This window comes from Myotis nattereri (assembly GCF_964212035.1).
Source record: "Myotis nattereri genome assembly, chromosome: 10".
Lineage (NCBI taxonomy): Eukaryota > Metazoa > Chordata > Mammalia > Chiroptera > Vespertilionidae > Myotis > Myotis nattereri.
The window spans coordinates 57,945,360-57,970,674 of record NC_138085.1 but is presented as its reverse complement, the minus strand read 5'-3'; the positions used below and the strand labels follow the sequence as shown (position 1 = coordinate 57,970,674).

Genomic DNA, 25,315 nt, shown 5'->3' with positions numbered 1-25,315 from the left:
CTTTGGTTGTTTCAGAGTATTTGGTGAGTTCTAGTCAAGGAGTAATCCAGACACCTTTGCTGAAGAAGCAGAGGGATTGATGGGTGCTTGCATACCACACTTGTGCATTCTTTCTCTTGGTTTCTGTATATATTATACATCTGTTAATGTATTGAAAGCAAAATGGAGAATTAACAAGAATGTGGAGGTTATTCAGGCTACCTCACTCTTTTGGATATATATAGTGATGGCTAGAAATTTACCATATGCATTTAATCTTTATTCTTGGACTTATTGAATCTAGACCTCTGCTTTTAAGAGAAATATTTGTCCATATTTTGTATATCATTTTAAACTGGAAAAGACTAGCTAATGAGAGATAAAACTATACTGTTATATCTTTCTAGCCCAGTGGTTCTCAACCTTGGCTGCACATTAGAATCACCTGGGAATCTTTTTAAAATCCTGATTTCTGGGCCTCATCTTCCAGAAATTCTGTTTCTTTGTTATGGGGTGGGGCCACAACATTAGTAACAAAGGACCAGAATTTCCGGAGGATGAGGCCCAGAAATCAGGATTTTAAAAAGATTCCCAGGTGATTCTAATGTGCAGCCAAGGTTGAGAACCACTGTTCTAGCCTTTATTCCTTCTTTTCTTCTCTGATTCTTACAATATTTTATGTTACCCTAATGTGTGTGTGTGTTTCTAGCCATCTTTGTATATATCCAAAACGATGATGTAGCCTGAATAATCTCCATGTTTTTGTTAACGCTCCATTTTCTGTGTGTGTGTCTCTGTGTAGACATATATGTGTGTAAACATGTACACATGCACACACATGTGTACATGTACTAGTAGATGTTTATATAAACACACAGATGCAGCTACACACACAAATAGGTTTTATTGAGTTTAGCTGAAATTCAGTAGATTAACATTTGTAAGAGATGATTTTGGATTAGATTTTCAGTAATAACTAGATTGTTCATTGCATACTGGGGAACATTCACATGAAAATCACATGGGCCAAGGTGAAGAGAAAAATAGTAAGGAGGCTAGTACCTCATTTACAAAATGAGAGAATTTAAGTGTGGCAGCAATTATAACTTATTAAAAAAATGAAGTTAACAATAGATAGTGAATTACCAAACAAATTTTATCTAATGCTATATTTTTAAAGTATAACTCTTCTCTATAAGAATTAGCCATGGCAGTTTTAATTACTAAGTTGACACATCGAAACATTTCCCATCAGTGTTGGATTTTTGGTTATGTTTTTGTTTTTAAACAAAATTTATTTTGTTAGGACATCCCTTTATTTTTCTATTTAAAAAACATCTTTTTGAATTTTTTCTTTATTAAAGAACTTTAGAGATTTTTACTTAGGAGTGGCTTGGAGGATGGCAGGTGTGAGAGGAATAAAATACTTGACTGTCTTTTATCAAAAGCATAGTTAACACTTCTCAGGTTCTTTGTTGTTCAATATTGCAATACTTGATTTTGCCACAAGATGGTAATATTCACAGTAATTTAAACTACAAAGTAATCTTGAAACTAATATATCTAGTTGGTTTTCACTCACCATTTTTATTATTCTCTGTCTTAGAAGTTAGAATAATAGAAACAATTATATTTAAATAAGACAGTTTTTCTCATTTCTTCTACATCATTTATAATCAAGTAGTTTAAGAGGGAGTATATATATCCTTTAAAAATGCATTTTGGGTCTTTTTTCTCTTCTTCATTTTTAGGTATCCTAAAAATAACATCCTTAAAGCAAATAGCCTCATAAAACTGGTGTACTTCTTAATTATATCTTTCCATTGTATATTTTTAAAAGCTTGATTAAAATAACAAACTAATTTCTACAACCTTTTTATCTTGATAACAAGTTCAGATTAATTCTACAATACAATAAACCTTTGCCTTTGTCTGTTTCACCCTTTTAAACTTGTTTTCCCTATTATAGTTTCTCACTGTATTATCCATTTATTTAAGAAATTCTTGCATCTTCAGTTGTCAACTTTTTTGGGACATCTCAGGATTCCTTTATACTGTTAAAAATTGAGGACCTCAAAGAGCTTTTTTAAAAAAAAATCCTTACTCAAGGATATGTTTATTGATAAGAGAGAGAGAAACATTGATGTGAGAGACAAACGAGAGAGAGAAAGAGAGAGAGAGAGAGAGAGAGAGAGAGAGAGAGAGAGAGAGAGAGAGAGAGAGAGAGAGAAACATGATCCTACCAGGGATCAAACCCTTGGTATGTGCCTTGAACAGGAATTGAACATGCAACCTTTTTGGTGTATGGGATGCTGCTCCAACGAACTGAGTTACCCAGCCAGGGCTCAAAGAGCTTTCTTTTATATGGGTTTTAAGTATCTACTTACCATATTAGAAATTAAAGCTGATAAATTTAAAAATTATTGGTTTATTAATTAAAAAATCACCATATGTTAACATAAAAATATATTTGTTAAAATGAGTATATTTGATAAAACTGTTTTTTTTCAGAACAAAAATATCGAGTGAGAAGAGTGGCATTGTATTAATTTCCTGCAAATTTTGTTAATGTCTGGATTAATAAAAGACAACTGGATTCTCATATCTATTTTTAGTTCAATCTGTTGTGCTATGTGGTTTTAGCTACAGTATATGAAGAAAATCTAGCCTCCCACAGATAGATAATTGGAAAGAAAGGAGTATTTTAATAGTATTTTCAGATAATTTAATATTACACTAAAACTCAACAAGTGGTAGTTTCTGAGAAGTAGTGCAAGGTGGAATCTGAAACCATCAAGTGGACTTTTTGTAATGTTAAAGTGCGCTGGTGGATCTTGCACTTTGAATCACTCTTTAATCCATGTGTAATTTTGTAACGTATTTGGTTATTTGGAAAATATTGGGTCACTGAGTTGTGCAGTTGACACATCATTTGTTAAATAAGATTTAAAAAAATCATGTTCATTAATATCACCACATATCTTATTTAAAAAGTATTAGAAAGCTATCAAGCCCACTGTGGTGGATATAAAGTTTCAAAATTTCATTTTTTACTTGAAAATGTGAATTTTATCATTACCAAACAGATATTATCAGTTTGCTTTCCTTGAAGTAGTGGGTGTACTTAGTTCATTTTCAAAAATATGTCTGCCAAATACCTAAATCTGAATAACCATAGGTTCTGTCAGTTTTTTAAATTTTTTTATCCTCACCCAAGGATTTATTTTTATTGATTTTTAGAGAGAAATGGGATTCTGTTAGTAACCTCAGAATAACAGGTGTAAACTAGGACTGTTCTGGGCAAATTGGGACATGTAGCCACCTAATCTATTTCTAGGGCAATTTATGTCAGCTTCTGCTATTTGGTCTTTATATCACATGATCTTTTTCGTGAAACCATCAGTCATTGTGGGAGTAGGTAAAGGAAGAACAGGAGCAGAGAGAGGTTTGTGGTGGCTTTCATTTTAAGTATTAAAACTCCTAAAGTTCAAGTATAAACTCTATATCTAGTAGTTCTTGAACTTAGATCTGGTGAAAATTTTAGCAATGCTGTTGATTCTTGAGATAATTTGAGTTAGAATATTCAGTTTGGTTAACATATGGAGACATCCACATATTAATGAGTAGTCACAAAGAGGAAATTGACTAGCCTTTGCACTTCTTGATCACGTGACTTCATTATTAAGATTTGGAATGATTCAAAGCAGGACTAGGAATTTTAAAATTATTAACTATTGTAATGTAGCAAAGACATTTTGGTGTACAAGGAAAAATGCACTTATAAATGTGAATATTGTTATGCCATATTGTCTTTATTTTTAAAAAAATATTTCTTTATTGATTTCAGAAAGGAAGGAAGAGGGAGAGAGAGATAGAAACATCAGTGATGAGAGAGAATCATTGATCGGCTGCCTTCTGCACTCCCCCCACTGGGGATCGAGCCCGCAACCCAGGCGTGTGCCCTTGGCCAGAATCGAACCAGGGACCCTTCAGTCCGCAGGCCAACGCTCTATCCACTGAGCCAAACCAGCTAGGGCGCCATATTGTCTTTTTATAAAATTTCTTAAATTATGTTTGTGGATTGAATTCTTTCCAAAAGCACATGTTTTGTGTGAAATTTAATATTTTAAAATATATACATGAAGACCAAAATTCTGACACTTTGTTTAACTAAAAACATGTATTCAGTTAAAACTTAATTGGTTATCAAAACCATCTTGAATATTTTGAAAAGTGTGTTGCAGGAACATAAATTTATATATAACATATATACGTACACCAGTATATAATTTATGAACATATATAAATGGTGCATGTAACTTGTGAATTTAGTATCAAGCTTAAGTAGGAGCTGCATGAAACTTTATAAAATTCTGTTTGTTTATACTTTTATTCTGATGGCTATAAAGAAACTCTTAAAACTCTTACAGCTCTGTTTGATTTATATAACTATAGAGAATTACTCTTTAGGATTTATTACAAGGTCTTTAAAAGAGGAACATTGTTGCTATTTTTCCTTAAGAAATTAATTGAATTGCTTCAGACACTGTGTTAACAGATTTTTGTTTCCTCTCAGGCTATGGCTTAGGCTGTACCAGCTTAAGCTTTGCTCACTTCAGCTAATTAAGACTAATACCATTGTTTTCCTGCCACCACAATTCTTCCTAATTTAGCCTTTTTAAAAGAATGCCTGTTAATAAGTGAAGTCATAGATGAACAGAGGATAAAAATAATTTTGTGCTTCATTAACCATCAATCTATGTAGCCTCATGTCTGTTGTCTTAATGTGGGAAGAATGGTTTAAAAAACATTTGCTCTTCTGAGTTTTTTGTTGTATATGATGGAACCATTCTGGTATCAGAAATAGATCTTGGGACAATTTCCTTAATGTAGTATGTGAAAAAGGCCATATACATTTAATACCTTTGTGCTGCCTGAACATTCTGGTTTTTATTAAAGAAAAGACAAAGTGATAATCTAACAGTCACATTCATCTAGGTAAAATGAACCTTGAGGTAAGGTTTAAGGTTACATTGATCAACTGAGATCCTTCTACTGGAATTACTATTTGTTTTTTAGACTGATTTTTAAAATGATTACATTTACAGCCATTTGGCCAACCTTTTAGATACATTATAAATAATAAAGGGAAAGTTAGCATAGAAAATTGGTATATAATAAAGAAAAGATATGCGATATCAGCTTTAATACAGGTTGAGCTGGTATTTCCCCAAGAATTTGTTCTTATATATTTTTTAAGCAGGCATATTTCAGGAGACATGGTCTTATTCATTTATTTCTACACCTGTGTAGCTGTGCTTGTCTTACTTGGCTAAAGTACTGTAAATATTTTTTATAAAATGAATTAATTGAAAGCTCTTTTGAACCTATAGAATTTAGGATAATTTGTATTGGATTATATATTTTTGTTCAATAGTACAATCTTTTGGAGATACGCACTTTAACAAATATTGCCTTTTCTCCTCTGTGAAATGTAATGGAGATTTAGTGCTACATTGACTTACTAAAGATAATCTAGGTATTTATTGTGGCTTTCTATAATACAGTATACTTTATTAAAATGAAAATTTTCTTTTGGTATTTAAAGTAGATTAGTTGTAAAGTCATTAAAGTTGTTGGGAAAAATATAGTTAAATACTTTACCTCTTTGGGGTCAGGAAGTTTAGAATTCACCATGGTCAAACATGTTAGTAATGGAAACCAGTTTTAAAAAATAAGCTATACTTAGGAATTTTATTCATTTGGTAAACTCTAATGAATTGTATAATTATTTCATTTTCTATGCAGCTTCTTTAGTTATTCCTGCTGGTAGAACTCTTCCCAGTCTTACCACAGCAGAACTGGTATGTAGTTTATTTAAGATATATTTTAAAAGATATGCCCCACATTTAGTGAATGGTAGCAGAAAACTGGGTATAGATATAATTCCTAATTCTTCAGGTGAATAGGAAAGGATGTGGTAAAGGATGGGAAACAGGAAAAATTTCTATAACAAAGATGTTGCGAAAACTCAGGAGTTCCAGAATTGACATTTTCTTACCAACTTTTTCTATCTTCCAGAGAAGTTATTAGCATCTACCAAGACTACACCTTCAAGATTATAATATTTCTGAAGTTACATTGTATGGAGTTTTGATACACTGTATAATGTTATATACTTGATGGATTCTAAATAGATAATTTTGATACTGTACTTTTTCTGATATTTTTCTCTTTGGAGTTGAGCCACATCATAGTCCCTTGGTTTAAGTGGAGCATTTTGGTCATTTTTTTGCTTTTGTATAGTAGAAGTTAAAGTATAGATTCCCCACACATGATTTGAGGAAGAAAATAAAATTAAAACATGTATAGAAAATTGAGTAGTTTTCGGTGGAGAAAAATAGCATGCTTTGTCTTTTACCTTTTTTCCGTGGTACTGATGGTATATACTCTAGTAACTATTTTCATTTTCTTTCAGCCCATCAGCTACTGTTCTAGGGTAAATGGTTTAGTGGGCTATTTATTTCCATTTCCTCATAAAAAACAAACAAACTATACTGATTCCAGGATATTTAGGAAGAATGGCACTGCTTTTGATAGGAGACTAATGAAGAAATGTCTCTGCCTTTGAAATTCGTGGACATAACTTTTCTCCTGATTAAAGAAAAAATATTCTTCTTGAAGTAAAAACAAATTTATAAAGTAAAAAGTGAAATAACCATGCAGTATTATGCCCAAAGATAACTGTTTTGTTTGATGTATACCCATCTAGACTTCTTTTATGAAAGTTATATTAGTTTTCAGGGGGTAAAAAGTAGGATCATTCTCTGTATCATTTTTATTACTTATTTTCTTTTTTTAAATTTAGTAATATAGAGGTATTTTTTTCAATGCCAGTTAAATATTGATTAGTCTTAGTGGGTACATCACAGTTTAATTAACCAGTCTTGTTGATGGATATATAAATTATGTTTAGTTTTGTTCTAACATAACATCCCATTGTTATACCTGTAGATATACCCTATCTTTGTGTATTTATGTGATAATCAGGTAATCAGGATAAATTCCTGGTAGTAGAATTTCTAGTTCAAAGATCATGCATGATATATGAAAATTGCACTTTTCATATATATTGCAAAATAGTTCTCCAAAAGAATTATATCATATACACGCATATAAGCAGTGGCCTGAGAGAATTTCTATTTATTTATTTATTTATTTATTTATTTATTTATTTATTTATTTACTAGAGGCCCGGTGCACAAAAATTTGTGCACTTTGGGGGGGGGGCGGAAGGTGGGGTCCCTCAGCCTGGCCTGTGCCCTCTCGCAGTCTGGGACCCCCCCCGCAGGGGATGACCACCTGCTGGCTTAGGCCCACTCCCCGGGGGATTGGGCCTAAGATGGCAATCAGACATCCCTCTGGCAGCCCGGCAGCCCTTGGGGGATGTCCACTTGCCAGCGGGGAGCAGGCCTAAACTGCAGTCGGACATCCTTAGTGCTGCTGAGGAGGCAGGAGAGGCTCCCACCACCACCGCTCTACTGGCAGTGTACTGCCTGGCTTGTGGCTGAGCAGAGCTCCTCCCATGTGAGAGCACCCTGACCACCAGAGGGCAGCTCCTTCATTGAGCATCTGCCCCCTGGTGGTCAGTGTGTGTCATAGTGACCAGTCATTTCCAGTCCTTCTGCTGTTAGGGTCAGTTTGCATATTACCCTGTTACTATATAGGATAGAGGCCTGGTGCATGTGGGGGCCGGCTGGTTTGCCCTGAAGCGTGTCCCAGATCAGGGTGGGGGTCCCGCTTGGGTGCCTGGCCTGCATGGATGAGGGGATGATGGCTGTTTGCAGCTAGTCACACCCCCTTCAGGGTGGGGGTCCCCACTGGAGTTCCTGGCCAGTCTGGGTGAGGGGCTGAGGGCCGTTTTCAGGCTGGTGGGTGACTGAAGCTCCCAATCTCTCCTTTTTTCCTTTTTTTTTTTTTATTCTGGGATTTATTTACCTTCTATGGCTGTCACTGGAGCTGAGAGCCGGCTTTAGCTCTGAGGCTCGGCTCCAGCTCTGAGACCTCGGTTTGTTTAGCTTCTATAATTGAAACACTGTTGCAACTCCAGCTCTGAGGCCCGGCTGGCTGAAAGCAGGTTTCTGGGGATTGTTTAGCTTCTATAATTGCAACATAGTTGCTTAGAGTGCAGCTCAGAGGCTGGCAGCGGCAGGCGGGGAACCTTGGCTTCCTCCATCACTGGAGCAAGCAAGCCTCCTGTTCCCTTCAGCTGAATGGCTGCCGGCCGCCATCTTGGTTGGCAGTTAATTTGCATATCGCCCTGATTAGCCAATGGGAAGCGTGTCGGAGGTATGGTTAATTACCATGTTTGTCTATTGTTACTTATTTATAATTGCATCCTTACTAGCATTGAGTGTTACTAATAGGTCTTTTAAATTATTTCAGGTCTGATAGGCAAAAATGTTTGTCTTTTGATTTAGTATTAAAAAATTTTAGACCCTAAAGTTTATTTCAAAACAAAAATTATTCACTATTGTATCACCTACTTTAAAATACCATTTGTGATCAACTTACAGACTAGAGGACTATAAACAACTATGGTTCTTATATTTGACATCTTGAAGGTCAGTGGCCCAGATAAGACTATGTAGTGGGCAAGTTTTGAATTGGTGCTCATACTGTTAAGACTTAATGGATTTATTGCTAATAGCCATAGAACAGAATTCTTTTTATTCATAATGAGATTATTTGAATTAAATATAAAAAAGGTGTTTTTTAAAAGAGCTGAGATGTAATGTTAACTGTTGTCAAACTGTTATCCTGAATCAGATTTTTTGACCCTCTATGAGATCAGGAAGAAAAGATACAAGTAAAGCCCTTTTGTAACTTTCTAATATAAATTTCTCATATCTAGAGCACCGCAAACTCCAGCGCAAACTTTGCTTTTCCTGGTTATCCTATTCATGTACCAGCAGGTGTGACGCTACAGACTGCATCTGGTAAGAGTATAGTCTAAAAATGTTTTATTTTTAGCATTTGTATTGACTTCTGGGTGGTAATATTGATGATTAAACTTCATACCAGAAATTATAAGAAATTTTAATAAAACTTGCTTTAAGTGTAATGATAAATGATGGTTATTATTGTTATGGAGGCAATCTATACCATGAAAGACACTGTACTAGGCCTGTTCTGTATTTCATACTCAATTCTCTTTCCCTACATTGTATAAGATACTTTATACTCCATATATGTTTTCTCTAATTCAAGCCAGTTATCTAAATTTTCATGAACACAAAATAATATATCTGGCCCAAGCTGGGTGGCTCTGTTGGTTGGAGTGTCATCCTGTACAACCAGAAAGGTTGCAGGTTCAGTTCCCTGTCAGGGCACATATATAGGTTGTGGGTTTGACCCCAGATTAGGCCTGGAGGCAACTAATTGATGTTCCTCCCTCCCTACCCACCTCCATCTCCCCCTCAATCTTCTCCTCTCCCTCTCCCTCTCTTTTTCTCTCTCTAAAATCAATAAACATAGGTGAGGATTAAAATAAAATAAAAAACCATATCTGTGTCTCTTAGGTCTAATCAAGAAAAACTAAAGATTATATTGAGCAACCTTTGTCTCCTTCTTATTGGAGATTGTATGGCATAATAGAAAGAATATCCAAAATGTTTAAATAATTCTTAACTTGAAAGAGAATTATATCTATTCTTTGGGTTGTTGTAAAGTTTAAGCAAAATACCTAACACAATGCTCAAAAAATAGATTTCGTCTTTTTAGTTTTATTTTAAAGGAAAGAGAGGAGAAATTTGATAACTTTTGAAATTAATAAACTACTTTTGGGTAGCCTTCTCTTATAATTGTTATATGGTATCCTATATCTTAAATATATGAAATATATTCGCCATGATTATGTTTGTTAAAATCCCAATTTTGGGTTGGTAACACTGTAATTTATCAAACAATGGGAGAGGCTTGTGGAGTAAATATTGGTGGTTTATATGTATTTGAAAATGTGCCATATAAGCAATAGTGGGAAAAGGCTAGAGTTAAGCAAGACATATTTAATTTTTAAAAATGAGCAATACATATGTATTCTGGAAAATACAAAAAAAACAAGCTCCTAGAGATAACCACTGTTAACATATTGATATATTTCCTCCCTACCTATTGTACATGTTGTATTTTGAAGGAAATCAGGATTCTATTGTTCTTATAGTTTTGATGTCTCCTTTTTAAGGTTACCTTTATAAAGTCAATGTACCAATTGCGGTGACACAGACTTCTGGAAGAGCAAGTATTCTTCAGCATCCAATTCAGCAAGTATTTCAGCAGCTTCGGCAGCCTTCAATAATACAGACCAGTCTTCCACAGTTGAATCCATGTTCTCTTCAAGCAGCTATTGAAAAATCACAGAGAATGGAAACTGTGCTCCAGCAACCCACAATTCTTCACTCTGGGACAGTGGATAGGAAGCATTTAGAAAATGCCACCAGTGATATACTTGTACTTCCTGGAAATGAGCATAAAATCATGTCTGAAGCTTTGTTGAGTCAGCCAGCAAGCTCTCAGTATGTCAGCCTTCCTGGTGTTGGAGTTCCTCCACAGGTCTCTCAAAGAGATGCCAATGTGGAGCCATTGCTCAGTGTTTTAGCTAGTGGGACTCAAAATCTGCATGGTGGGCCCATCGCCACAGGCCCTCAGGGGGCTCAGCACCAGCACTCATCTGATGGTCAGCTTCATTTTCTTAAAAATAGGATGTTGGGATGTGATTCTGTGAAGCAGCCAAGAAATACAGAGGAGCCCAGCAGCCTACCTGTCTCAGAGAAGGTATTAGGGGATAAGCAATGGCCAGTAATTAGACAGTCTGAGTTTTTTAAAATGTAAGGTTCCTTAGAAGTATGTATGTTTCTTTAGAAAAATGTTTTTTAAATTGTTTTTACTATAACTATTAGTTTTTAAAGTATTCATGCTCAGAATTTCTAAACTTTTAATTTCAATTAATAAATTAGAATATTTCTTTAAAGAAAATGCATTGTTTTAAGATAATCAGTTTTACCTCTCCATTTACATGGTGAGAATTGTTTTTGTCTGCAGATAAAATGTAAAGGACCAAGAAATCCATTCTAGTAATTAAACAAATATTTAGGGGAAATTCATTGTCATACTTAAAATACAGAAAAGGTCCAAAGTGGTTTTTCTCTTGCTCTACCTAATTTTCTTAAACTCCCATATGAAAATTTTCTCTATATGAGGAATTATCTTCTAGTATATACTTTGTTCCTTTCTGCTTGCTAAAATACTAGTTAACATAATTTGTTTTGGAATTCAAACCACTAAAAAATAGTTTCTAATTAACTTTCCATATTAAAAATAGGTTTTGATTATTTTCAAGGAATTCATAGTGATGACAGAAAGATTCATGGGGCATTTTGGATGATAAAATAAAAGATATCATCTTATCTTTTTACACATGTGAAGTATGTCATAGATTACTCCACTTACCCAGTTTTTAGTGACAGAGGACAAATAGTTAAAGGTTTGTGTTTCTAGCTAAAGGTTTGGTGGTCCTCTAGAACTGCTGTACAAGTCTGTACAAGTTAAGTGCCACCTTAACATTTTCTTAGGTAGAAGGGGAAGACTGTAGTGTACAGTAAAGGATAACCAACAAAGAAAAAGACTATAAGAAACTATTTGACCTGTTTTAGAATGTTTCAGAAGTTTGATGAAGCCTGTTCAAATTTTTTTAGCAAGTCTGTTTCTAGTTTAGTTTTGGCATAAAGTATTAAGATTAAAGTGTTTTTCAGGTATTTATTATATTTTCCAAATACTATAAAAATTTAAGAAATGTAGGCTAAACTCATAATTATGAAGCAGTGTTTGTTTCTATCAATTACAATTTTTAGAGGCATTTTTCTCCTGGATTCTGTATGAACTTTGCAGATTTCTGGTGTGATGATTCAAGGACTTAGTCTACTGTTACTTATTAGATATCACCTTGTACTTTGTTCTAATATGGGGAAATAGATTAGTTAAGGGAGCTTAATCAAGGATTGTTTAGGGGATAGTGATTGAGAACTTAAGCTTTGGAGTCACAATAGGTTTAAATTCCAAATTCACCACTTTTACCTTTTGAACTGGGTATAAAACCAACCTCATACTAGGATTATCGGAGATGATGTATATAGAGTTTTAAAATAGCTTTTGGTGCCATATTAAGCTTTATAGTAGTGCTATTATGCTTTACCAGAGGCCTGGTGCATGAAATTCTTGCACTGGGGGAGGGGGCTCTCTCAGGTGGCTTGTGCTCTCTTGCAGTCTGGGAGCCTCGGGGGATGTCCTACTGCCAGCAGTCAGACATCCTTAATACTGCCATGGAGGCGGGAGAGGCTCCCACCACTGCTGCAGTGCTTGTCAACCATGAGCACGGCTTTTGGCTGAGGAGCCCTCCCCCTGTGGGAGCACACTGACCACCAGGGGGCAGACGCTCAATACAGGAGCTGCCCCCTGGTGGTCAGTACGTGTCATAGCGACCGGTCATTCCTCCATTTGGTTGATTTACATATTAGCCTTTTATTATATAGAATGGGCATGTGGTATATTGGGTAACTTTTCATATAACTTGTTGGTTTAGTATTAAAATAGATCTGTATTTAAAACACAGTCCAAACATTCAAAATTTACTTTATTATTTTTTTAAATTTACTGTCGGATTTCTTTAAAATAGTTCTTAATCTGGTGAAGTTTATGCTAATATAATTTTCAAAAAATTTATAAATAGCTTTTCTTTTTTTTATAAGTAGCTTTTCAGAAATTCTTATTACAAGTTAAAATTAGCTGTAATTGTTTACTTTTCTTGCATAAACTGCCAGAGATCTTAACATTTCTATGTAAATTTAACATTTGTACTATTTCATACATATATTACTGACAATTTTTGATGAGCTTCTATTTTAAAATCTATGTTATTACTATGTTAAGTTTTTCCTCAGCGAAGGAGTTTTGTTTTCTAATCTTATAATGCCATGGAGAACTGTGGAGCTGTAATGCCATGAAACTCAGGTCTTTATTAGAACTCCAAAAAGTAGGATTAGGAGAGAAATGGTATGGTAGTGTATCTTCTTTAATTCCTTTTTATCTCTTGCCTTTCCTTCTCAGACATTCTCATTGCCCCAAGTTCAAATACTGTCATTTCTGCTTCCTTATCTTGTAATTATTTGCCTTTCTGACTGTATGCTTATAGTTCCTTCATGAGCTCCTCCTCTTTATCTGCCCTTCCTATTTCCTAAGGATCTAGCTTCAGCTCATTTCTTTTCTTCATGTTTTCCCTGGGCAATCTCATGTATTATCATAGTTTTAACTACCACCTATTTGTTGATGATTATACTTTCAACCCTATTACTCCTCTGAGTTTCATTCTTGTATCTGCCTTGTAGATAGCTCTACTAGAAGGTCACAATAATTCATTGTTCTTCATCAGAGATATTGCATGGTACCACTGCCCACCTGGGGTCACAAGCTAAGGACTAAAATTACCTTTTGGCTCTTTTTTCTCCTTTTATTATGTACTTTTAAAAAACTATTTTGTGAATGTGGGAAAATATATATAACACAAAATTATATCATTTTAACCGTTTCAAATGCATAGTTCCATACTTCTTTAGGTGTATAGCATTAAGGACATTCACATTGTTGTACACCCATCATCACTACCCATCTCCAGAACTTTTCATCATTTCAAACTGAAATTCTGTACCCACTAAACAAGTAACTCCTCATTACCCACTCCATCCACCCAGTTTCTGGTAACTTCTGTTCTACTTTCTTTCTATGAATTTGACTATTCTGTGTAACTCCTAAGTGAAAGCAGACTGGCTTATTTTACTTAACATAATATTAATTTTTTTTTATTGATTTCAGAGAGGAAGGGAGAGAGAGAGAGAAACAATGATGAGAGAGAATCATTGATGGGCTGCCTCCTGCATGCCCAAACCAGGCATGTATCCGACCAGGAATCAAACCGTGACTTTCTGGTTCATAGGTTGATGCTCAATTACTGAGCAATGCTGGCTAGGCTACTTACCATAATATTTTAAGGCTCTTCCATGTTGTAGCCTATGTCAGAATTTCACTCATTTTTAAGGCTGAATCATGTAATTTTGATAACTTTTAAAACTAAATATTTCTGGAATCTGTTCCCTTTTCATACCTACTGCCATTGCCCTAATTGCTTCTTATTTGGGTTAACATAGTCGTTTCATAATTAATTAGCCTATAGTCTTTGCTATTTTTCACTCTACTCTTCCCAGTCCATCCATCCTAGAGGTTCAAGGATTAGGCTTCAGAGATCAGAATTACTTTGAATCCATCCTCTGTCCCTTAATAACTGTGTGAATTGGACAAGTTACTGTTTTCTCATATGTAAAATAAAGATAATAGTATCTACCATAGAGTTGTAGTGGTGGGAGGAATACATGAGATAATCAATGCTAAGTGCTCAGGAGCACACTGCCTAGCACATGGTAAGTGCTCAATGAATATTAACTATTAATTTCTGTTCCTCAAGGCTTCCAGAGATTTATCCAAAGTGCAGTCTCTAATCAAATCACTGACTGCTCATCACCTACAGGATAAAGTTTAAGCTCCTTAATGTGGCATGAAAGGACTCCATGTTCTTTCTCAGTTAGAATTTGTTATTTACTCCTCCTTTATTTCATGCCTACTACGTTACTAGGAATAGCAAGCTAACTATAAGCAAATCTCTGTGTTGACCTTGTTTCCTGCCCCTCTTTTTGCCTTTGTTATCCTCTGCTTGGTGCTTGGATTTTCTTCCCACTATCCTTTCCTCTGGTTAATTCCTACTGACCCATTTATTACTTCCTTCAGAAATCTTACTTTAATATCTACCCCCTCTCTCTTCATTATCTGGGAATGCCTTAATTTCTCAATTATTTTTGCAGGACAGTTTTGCCAGATATAAAATTCCCAATTGAGAGTCTTTTCTTTCAGCACTTTACTAGTAAACATATCTATCATCCATTGCCTTCTGGCATTCAAAATTTCAGCTGATGAATCTGTGTGTTAGCTTATTGATAATCTCTTGTATGTGATGAGTTGCTTTTCTCTTGCTGGTTTAAATAGTATTCTTTTATTTTATTATTTTTCTTCTCATTTTATTTATTTATTTATGCACCTTTAAAGCAATTTATCTTTATTGTTGAAAGTATTACAGATGTCTCCTTTTCCCCCCCATTGTCTCCCTCCCCTTCCCCCCCAAGGCTTTCACCTCCTTATTATCTGTGTCTATGGGTTATGCATATGAGTTCTACAGTTAATCTCTTCCTGTCCCTCCTCCTCTCTTTAAATTTTAATTTCCAGTTGTTTATTGCTACTATATAGACATAAAATTAATTTTTGTAAGTTGACTTTTATCAGTCTGAATGTTTATGTTCCTCTCCATATGTTGAAATCCTAACTCCCAAAGGTATTAGTAAGTAAAAGGTGAGGGCTTTGGGAGGTTATGAGCATGGAGTCCTCATGATTGGGATTAGTTGCTTTTTAAAAGAGACCACACAGCCCTGGCCGGTTTGGCTCAGTGGATAGAAAGAGCGTTGACCTGCAGACTGAAGGGTCCCAGGTTTGATTCCTATCAGGAGCACATGCCTATATTTCAGGCTTGATCCTCAGTAGGGGGCATGCAGGAGGCAGCCAATCAAGGATTCTCTCTCATCATTCATGTTTCTATCTCTCTTTCTCCCTTCCTCTCTGAGGTAATATATATATTACTAGGGAGACCACACAGAGCTCCCTAGCCTCTCTGCCATGTGAGGACATCATGAGAAGGCACTGTCTTATGAACCAGAAAGTGGGCTGTCATCAGTTACCAAATCTCCTAGTACCTTGATCTTGGACTTCCCAGCCTCCATAAGAAGTAAATTTCTGTTGTTTATAAGCTACCTAGTCTATGGTATTTTGTTATAGCAGCCAAAATAACTGATAATTTCCTATCTTTCAATGTCTTCAGGATCTATGGCATCACCTCTTTTTAAATTCCTAATATTCTTTATCTGGCTTGTCTCTCTCTTTTTTTCTTTGTCATTCTGGCTAGAAGCTTATTGATTTTATTAATCTTCTCAAAAAATGAACTTTTAGTCTAATTGACTTTTTTTTCCCTGCTGTTTCATTCATTTATTTATTTTTATCTCATTAGTTCCTTGTTTGCTGTGAGCTTAATTTGGTCCTTTCTATTTTCTTAAGGTGGATTTTAGGCTATTGCTTTGAAACGTGCTTCTTTTTTAAATATAGTAATTCAATGCTATAAATTTCTCTCTACGCACTGCTTTAGCTACTTCTCACAAGTTTTGAAATGTTATGTTTTGTTTGCATTTAATTTAAATTGTTCTAATTTCTCTTGTGACTTACTCTTTGACTCATGGATATTGAGAAATGTGTTATTTAATTTTTAAATCTTTGGGGATTTTTTTGTTACTGGTATCTGGTTTAATAATTCCTTTGTGCTCAGAGAATATATTTTGTGTGTGTTAAATTTGTCAAGATTTGGTGTATGGCCCAGAATATGGTCCATCTTGGTGAATATTCTGTAAACTGCATGTTAGGGTACAGTTTTCTATAAATGTTAATTTGGTTAACTTATCGTTAATTGTGTTGTTCAGGTTTTCTACATCCTTACTGAATTTCAGTCTACTTTTTCTGTTGATTACTGAGAGAGGAGTATTGAATTTTCTAACTATAATTTTGGATTTTTCTGTTTCTTTGTCTTACTTCAGTTAGGGCAATCCTTTATATTTTTCATTTGTTCACTGAGCATTATATCTCTTGTCCTTTCTACTCCATGAGTTATTGTTTAAAGTAATGTGAAATATTTAAAAGCTAACAGGTACTATATAAATTTAAGTAAGTTATATAAACACTGGTAAATGCTATCTTAAAGCAGGGAACTCATTTGCTGTCTATATGTGACTATGAGTAGGTTTATAATTTTAAAATTATTCCTATGTTTTATTCAGAATTAGGGAATATCATCTTACAGGAAAGAAAGATTTAAAGTGACCACTTGTGAGATGTTTAAGTAATTTTATATTTTGTATGATTCAATGTTTTAGACACATTGTTTAATTTGAAAAACTTCATTGCATTTCTTTCTCTTTTTAGGATTATAATTCTCAGATGGGTTTAAGCATTCAGGTACCTGATGAAGATATTTATGAAATAATTCAAATAGATGGAACTGGTGATACATCTTCCAATGATGAAATAGGAAGTACAAGAGATGTAGATGAGCATGAAGTTCTAGAGATTATTGATGCAGGAGACCTGAAGGTACTTGAAGGAGAAGCTGATAACATATCAAATGGAGATTCAACTACTAACAGTAGTGATAACGAAGACCCTCAAATAGACATTGTGGAAGAGGTGAGCATTACTTTTGAGTTGAAACTTACTTTATTCAATTTACAACATTTGTACTTTCATATGCTTTGGAACCAAGAGGAATAACAATTAAGATTAACTTTGTCTTTAGTGTTAAAACGAGACTTATTTGTATGCTAATATTTAAACTTTTAATCTGAAACTTGTAATTTACACCAGTAGTAAGTATTTAGGAATCGGCTACTATAGTTGTTGATCTTAACATCTTGCTGACCGTGTTTCTGTATCTGAATGCTGCTGACAGGTCACGAGTTAACTTCTGTCTTTTTCTCAACTTGTCAGTCAGTATTTCCAGAGACATGACAAGCAATACATCTAATTCTTTCCATCCATTTTTTATTATGGGAAAAGTTTTTAAAAAGACATGTCGTAGCAGAGAGAAATGTTTGAGCAAATTATGTACAGCCACTTTGTCTGATTGTCCGAGTGACTTTGGTAGTCAGTTGAAAGATAGTACTTTATCAGAAGATAGTAATGAGTCTGACATTAGACCATCACGAAGGCAAAAGAGAAATGTGATAGTATCTGACAGTGAAAGTGATTCCAAAGAAGAATGGGCAGAAAAAAAAAAGATATTTTACCAGCCTTGGAGGGTTATAAAAATATTTCAAGCATAACTGTTCAGCTTGAGGACCCACAAAGTATAAGTGAAGTAACCAATTTATTTATTTATTTTTTTCCAATTTATTTTTTGATAAGGATTTTTTTTATCTCATTACTTCTCAAATCAATTTATACCAGTACTAAATGGAAAAATACCACAAAGCCTCTGCTAAAACTTCAACATGGACTGAATTACTTATATGGATATAAAGAAATTTCTTCATTTAATTATATTGATGAGACTAACAAGCCAGAATGGGAGGATTACCAGTCAACTGATCCTTTACTTGATCACCCATATTTCCAAAAACTGTGACTAGAAAGAGATTCAAGCAAATACTTACATTCTTAATGATAATTCACAAACAACATGTAACACAGACCATTCTTACAAAGTCACACCTCTTTTGGATCACTATCTCGAAATTTAAATCTTTATATATACCAAAACAGCAGTTATCACTTGAGGAAGTCATGATTCCATGGAGAGGACGCCATCAGATTAAAGACATATAATCTGGCAATAAAATATGGAATTTTAGTAATAATGCTTTGTGAAAGTGAGAGTGGCTGTGATTGCAACTTCGAGATATATACAGGTGAAGGCAAAAAGTTACAACAGACTATATTATCCGTCTTAGAGCCTTTTCTTGGTTCTTGGCATCATATTTACCAACATAATTACTACAACAGTGTGTCTACAGCTGAACTACTCTTGAAGAACAAAACACTGGTCTGTGGAACAATAAGGGGAACTGTGGGTTGCCAAAACTACTAAAAGAAAAGTAGCCAGTTGCATGGACAAGTTCTAGCTCAAAATAGCCTGTCCACAGGTGTTAACTAGAGATTGTGGGAAGTTTAGGGGATGGAAGTGTAGGTAAAGAAGGCAGCCAGGACAGAGGCATATGGTATCTACTCTAATCCTAATGTACCAAAGTTTTTATGGAACATGGTAATTAAGAAGCATGTAAGTAGTAATAACTGTCTTTTTTGGTGTTCTTGCATATGTTCCAGGTATCATATTTAGTCTTATCTGCCTTACATTATTTAACATTTCCACTGCCTTATGGGTTGTTTTATTAACCTCATTTTTTTCAGATGAGAAAACTGAGATATGAGGAGTTTTAATAATTTTCCAAAGATAAGTAGTCAACCTCAGGCTCTTTGACTTTTAAGTACACTACTGTTCTGACTCTCCAAGATATATGTACATATGCCTACTTTTAAAAAATTCAAAGCATCATTAAATTCCTTAATGTGACCATCTTTCATCTTTCATCTTTAGGACCCCTTAAATTCTGGAGATGATGTTAGTGAACAGGATGTGCCAGACCTGTTTGACACGGATAATGTAATTGTCTGTCAGTATGACAAGGTACTGTATTCAATTTTTAGACTTTGGGTTTATTAATTGCATTAATAGTAGAAAGGTATGTAAAATGATGGGGAATATGATGGTGAATTATAGTTCACAGTTAAATTAATCTTGAAATAGCTCATTAATTGTATAAATTTGCGGGGTCTCAGTGATACAAAAAAGTGGTAGTCCTTGTCTAAAGAAGGCGAGAATCTTATTGAAACAAGATGTTTCTGTATGGAATAATAGAATGGCATGAAATAAGATGGTAGGTAAATCAAAAGCTAAAATATGTGACAGATAAATCAAATGCTAAGATGAGTGGCATGTAAAACAATTGCCCAGATATGTACATACATATTGCTAAGATATTGTACATACAATAAGCCCTAAAAGTGGCTAGGAGATACAAGAAATCATTTGTAGTTGGAGTTCTCTACAAATCCTTCATGAGTGATGTGAGGTTTTGAAATAGTCTTGAATGATTTATAGGATATAGGTAAGTGTAGAGAGTAGGCATTTAGAGTAGAATAGCCTGATAAAAAGGCAGAGATATGAATGCATGTAGAATGTACAAGGGACAGTGAAGGATAGCTCTGCCTTGACTAAAGTGTTCTCCTTTTGGATGTATTAGGAAATGAGGCTGGGTGGGAAACAAAGTTGTGAGCAGGTTGGAAAATCCAAAATCCTGGTAGGAGAAATCCAAACTTGATTTAATGGGCATTGGTCTTCTGAGAATGTTATTGAAAAAATTGTAATTGGGTTTAAAAACTGGCAGTGTCTGATGATTTGAAAGAGGAAAATAGTAAGAACAGAGATAGTGCATATGTGAAGTGATCAAAACCAGACTAAGGGTGGCAGTAGACCATGGAAGAATCAAAGATTATGATGAAAGAATCCATGGGCCTTGGTGATTAGCTGGATATTAGAGAATGATCGACAAGGGAGAGTTGAAGGTATCTCTCAAGTTTCAAGCCTAGAAATTAAGTTAGTAGTAATTTAACTGTAGTAACTAAAATATAATACTCTTTTTTTCTTTTTTTTAAAAACACTATAATGTTATTATGTAGTAGAATTATCAGTTTTTGTCCTTATACATATTTACATTTATTTTTTAGATTTGAGATGTAATTCACAAACTACACAGTTTACCTAATTAAAGTATATAGTTCAGTGGTATTCAGTACATTCATGGATATGTGCAATCCTTAACACAACCAATGTAAAACATTTTCATTACCTTGAAAAGAAACCTCATACCCATTAGTTCTCACTCCTACAGGCTGTTCAAAAAAATGTATATACACAATGTCTGTAGAGTCTATTATATTTTGAAAATGAAATGTATTCAAGATGTGAATATGTTTTTTTTGGGACACTGTATTGATCTCCTTATTTCCTCCCAGCCCCACTGCCAGGCCTGAGGAACCATTAATCTACTTCCTGTCTCTTAAGATTTCCCTATTCTGGAGTTTCATATGAAAGAAATCATGTAATATGTGGTCTGTTGTTACTGGTTTCTTTACTTCAGACAGTGTTTAAAGTTTCATCCGTGTTGTAGCATGTAACAGTTCTTCATTCCTTTTTATTGCTGAATACTAGTCTATTATATGGCTATTCCACACTGCATTTTCTGTTGATGAATTGGGTTGTTTCCACATTTTGGCTAGTAAGAAGAATGCTGCTATAAACATTTGTGTACAAGTTTTTGTGTGAGCATATATTTCCATTTCTTTCTAAGAGTGGCATTCCTGGGTCATGTGATAATAGTTTGAGGAACTACCATATTGTCTTCCAAAGTGGCTGTACCCGTTTTCATTCCCACCACAATATATGATGGTTTAGATTGCTCCATATTCTCACTAATACTTGTTACCTGACTTTTTGATCCTATCCATCCTAGTGGGGGTGAAGTGGTACCTCACTGAGGTTTTGATTTGCATTTCCCTGATGACTAATGCATGTTTACATCTTTGACTTTTTTTGTGAACAATTTCAATATACTTGGGTGAAATAGAGGATGGTATTTAGAATGTTGTAAAAATCATTTTTTCTAAAAATAAGTTTGTTTTCTCCCCTATAACATTTCATTCAGATAGAAAATGGCAATTTAGATGCTGGTGAACATAAGCATAAGAAGGAATAGGTAACAGAAAAAGGGACCAAACTTAGTTTACCTTTTTGTAAATAGTATATTGCCTTCTATGAAGGAAACATTATAAGGCACCAAATTATATGTGCATTCTATAGAGGCACAAATAATTTTCTAGACCATTATGGGTAGAGTAACCTTATTGAACTTCATTGTGGGAAATAGCTTGTAATTAATTACATAGTGCTTTGTATTTTTCAAAGGATTTTCTCGTTTCCTTTTGTTTCTTAATAACGTTGTGGGGTAGATAGAAGGAGTGATATTAGATGTATAGTGTTAACAAATCTAGTTGTCTGAGGGTACTCTCTAATTAGTTAATATTTTAAGTAATAAATTTTTTAATGGAAATCAGGGCATTGGGGAACTATTGGAAAGTTTTTTAAAGAAGAGTGCTGAAGTCAAAAGATAACTTGCAAAGAGACTGTATCTCTAAGGTTAGTGCAGAATGGGAAAGACCACTTGTGGCAGTGAATTTTTGTAAAAGAGTAATTTCACAGTTCTGGTCATTAGTTGGCTTGTTTCAAGTAGTATTGGATGACTCAAGTGAATTGACTTTTCAGTAGTTTTTTAAGAGTTTTACTAGTCAGTGTGTTTTGAAGGCCAATAGCGTCAGTTCCCCCTGGGAGAATTACCAATGCAGGATTTTGTGTCTTACCTCAGACTACTGGATCAGAATGCGCATTTAAACAAGACTCTGCCAGGTCATTTGCATGCTCATTAAACTTTGAAAAGCACTTTTAAAAAAGTATATTTTTGGTTTTGATTAGCATATGGAATTGGAATTCACCTTTAAACTTTATGTTAACAATTGGGGGAATACTTTGCAAATATTAAGATGTGCAGTGAGAAAAGGTCAAATGAAGGTTACTGGTCAAGATGCTGTGTGAAAATTACTTGAAGTGTATGGACATGTTATTTCAGAAGCCTAGGGAAAGTCCAAGATTAATATAAAGGGTAAAGTAATAAGAATATCATAGGGAAGATTAATGGTGAAATGAAACTTTTTACTGTAGATGAGCGTGTTCTGTGCTATAAATAGGATACTATTTATAGTTAAATGTGAAACTATTTGAATCTGTTGCATCTTCATTTAACAATATCAAACTTTTGCTTATAGCTGGCTTTGTCCCTTAGAAGCTAGTACAATGAGTAATTGCTAATTGTGTAGCATAGTATTTCCCTTTCTTGTTCTCTCTCCTGCATACACACACACACACACACACACACACACACACACACACGTGGCCCAATGCATGAAATTCATGCAAGAGTAGGCCTTCTTTCCCTGGGCTGCCGGCACCAGCTTCCCTCTGGCACCCGGGACCCAGGCTTCCCTCTAGCCACCAGCAGGCACCCGGGACCTAGGCAGCCTGGGCTTCATCTGGAAGGTAGTCCGGAAGGACATCCAGTCTAATTAGCATATTATGCTTTTACTTTATATATAATACAAATATAAATTTTATATATAAAATAAAATAAAGCATATATAATATATATGTATAATATATGTGTGTGTGTATATATATAAATATATATATATATATATATATATATATATATATTTTTTTTTTTATCCAGTATACACATCATTAAAAACAACAAAACACTTTTATACCATGGAAAGTCTGGTTTCTATTCTCTTATCATTTGTGCTTCCTACCAGTAGTGCCCTGTCCCTGCCTTAAGTACAAATAAGTAACCAGTTATATTAGTTTCTGAATATATTTCCAGAGTCTCTTTATTCAAGTACAAGCCTAAAAGGTAGCACAAGAATCTTGTATTCTGCACCTTGTTTTTTAAAGAGAATATATCTTGGAGAAATTTGTGCTAGTATTGTATAGCTATATAATATTCCATTGTAGAATTATTAAGATTTATTATTTAATAATTATTTAATAATTCTAATGATTCCCTGTTGATGAATATTTGAGTTATTTTTCAGTCATTTGCTATTGAATGGCCAGGTACATAAGACAGTTATTTCTACTAAATAAACCCAAGAAGTGAGATTACTGAGACAAAGGGCAAATGTATATGGTTAGATATTGCCAAAATGCTTTCCTGCATGATATTCCAGTATATACTCCCATTACAATGGTTGAGAGTGCTTTTCTTTTCATAAAGCTTTGCCAATATACTTAGAAACTAATATAAGTGGTTATTATGAAGGGTGGAAAATGATATCTTGGTGAAATTTTTAACTTTTTGCTCGTTTAAGGGCCATTTATATTTTATGTGAATTGTTTGTTCATAATCTTTGTCTATTGATTTCTAAGAGCTCTGTTATTTGTGGGGGGTGGGAAATTAGCCTTGTTATATGCATAAATACTTTTTCCTGAGTTTGTTTTCAATGCTTTCTCTTTCTTTCATGCAGATGTTGAATTTGGCAACCTTTATTTTTATGGCTTCTAAATTTTGAGTCATGAATAGAAAGTTCTTGCCTCAAGAGTTTCAAGGGATCACTACATTTTCTTCTAGTATTTCTTTGGTTTCTTTTGCGGGAGTGGGGAGAGATTAACCGGGGAATGTATATGCATACTGGAGGCCCAGTGCATGAATTCATGCACCTTGAAAGGAACTGTAGGCTGTGAGGCTGTGGTGGGCACAGGGGCAGATCTCATCCCATCCTCTGTGACCCTGCCTGTCCCCTCCAGCTGTGGTCCCAGTCCCCTGTCTGCAGGCAGCCCCGCTCCCACCGCCACCACTCCCACATGCTGACGGCACCAGCACCATTTGCACCCGCAGGGCAGGAAGTTGCTTTTGTTTTTTTTAAGAACTCCCATTTAGGGTTAGAATAATCACATGTGATATGCAAAGAAATGTAAATAATACTTTGACTTTAAATTAATTAATTTAGACTATATTTCTTCCTACAGATTCATCGAAGCAAGAACAAATGGAAATTCTATTTGAAAGATGGTGTTATGTGTTTTGGAGGGAGAGACTATGTATTTGCAAAAGCCATTGGTGATGCAGAATGGTAAAACTTAAGGAGATCGATACATCATAAACATCAGTGGGACTATATCATGCATTGTGAAACTTGTTTTTGCTTCAGTATAGTCCACAAAGCTGCTCAAATTTTGGTTCACTGGAATTTAATAAAATTATAATTCAGATGCAGATATGAATATACAATTTTATATTTCTTTCATTTACTAATTTAAAAGGGTCTGTTTTTGTTAAACCCTCATTATCTGTACCATAACAAAGCATAGATGCATCAGGTGTGATGGAGCATGAGGAAATGCCACATTTATTTCACTTGAAGTAAAATTTTAAGTCAGACTACAGTTCCCCTGCATAGTGAAATCAGGATCAGTTAATAGATTGGAGCCAGTGTTTCTCCCATCTCTCACCAAGTAGTAGCAGGATATATAAGAGGGCCTCTGTGGGTCTTTTAGTCTACACTCCTTACTCGAGATCAACCCAGATGGTTCCTTGGAGGCAGATGCCTCTGCTAAACCCATGCTATACATGAACAAGGAAATCTTTGCTGAGGCCAGGGTTCCTGAGCTAAGAATCAGCCTCTCTGGGCTTATCTTGTGGCCAGGTCATTCTTGCATCCTTCTATCTCTGGAGAATTGTGAGGGTTAGGGTTAGGTTCCCATTCTATTTGTTGAAACTTTAGACTTCTGTTCTCTTCCTAGTCATACTGGGTTTCCCCTTTCTCAGTTTTTAAAATATTTTTCTTACAGTGGAAGACCCCTTTCCAAACTCTTTTATCTATCAAAGATACTACCTCTCGTAATTTTCCCTAACAGGGAATC

At 34.7% G+C, this 25,315-nt stretch overlaps 1 protein-coding gene across 2 annotated transcripts in view; it reads left to right on the top strand.

Moving 5' to 3' along the window:
• Nucleotides 1-24,667, top strand: part of GTF2A1L (general transcription factor IIA subunit 1 like) — a gene marked incomplete at its 5' end in the record, with an annotated part of 30,353 nt that extends 5,686 nt beyond the window's left edge. For both annotated transcript variants that reach the window (XM_081101307.1, XM_081101306.1), the window contains 6 exons: nucleotides 5,788-5,843; nucleotides 8,894-8,978; nucleotides 10,223-10,812; nucleotides 17,155-17,415; nucleotides 19,322-19,411; nucleotides 24,422-24,667. In XM_081101307.1, coding sequence (XP_080957433.1) covers nucleotides 5,788-5,843; nucleotides 8,894-8,978; nucleotides 10,223-10,812; nucleotides 17,155-17,415; nucleotides 19,322-19,411; nucleotides 24,422-24,529 — 1,190 coding nt within the window. In that variant the 3' untranslated portion in view covers nucleotides 24,530-24,667. The remainder of the gene's footprint in view (nucleotides 1-5,787; nucleotides 5,844-8,893; nucleotides 8,979-10,222; nucleotides 10,813-17,154; nucleotides 17,416-19,321; nucleotides 19,412-24,421) is intronic.
• Nucleotides 24,668-25,315: the final 648 nt, after the last annotated feature.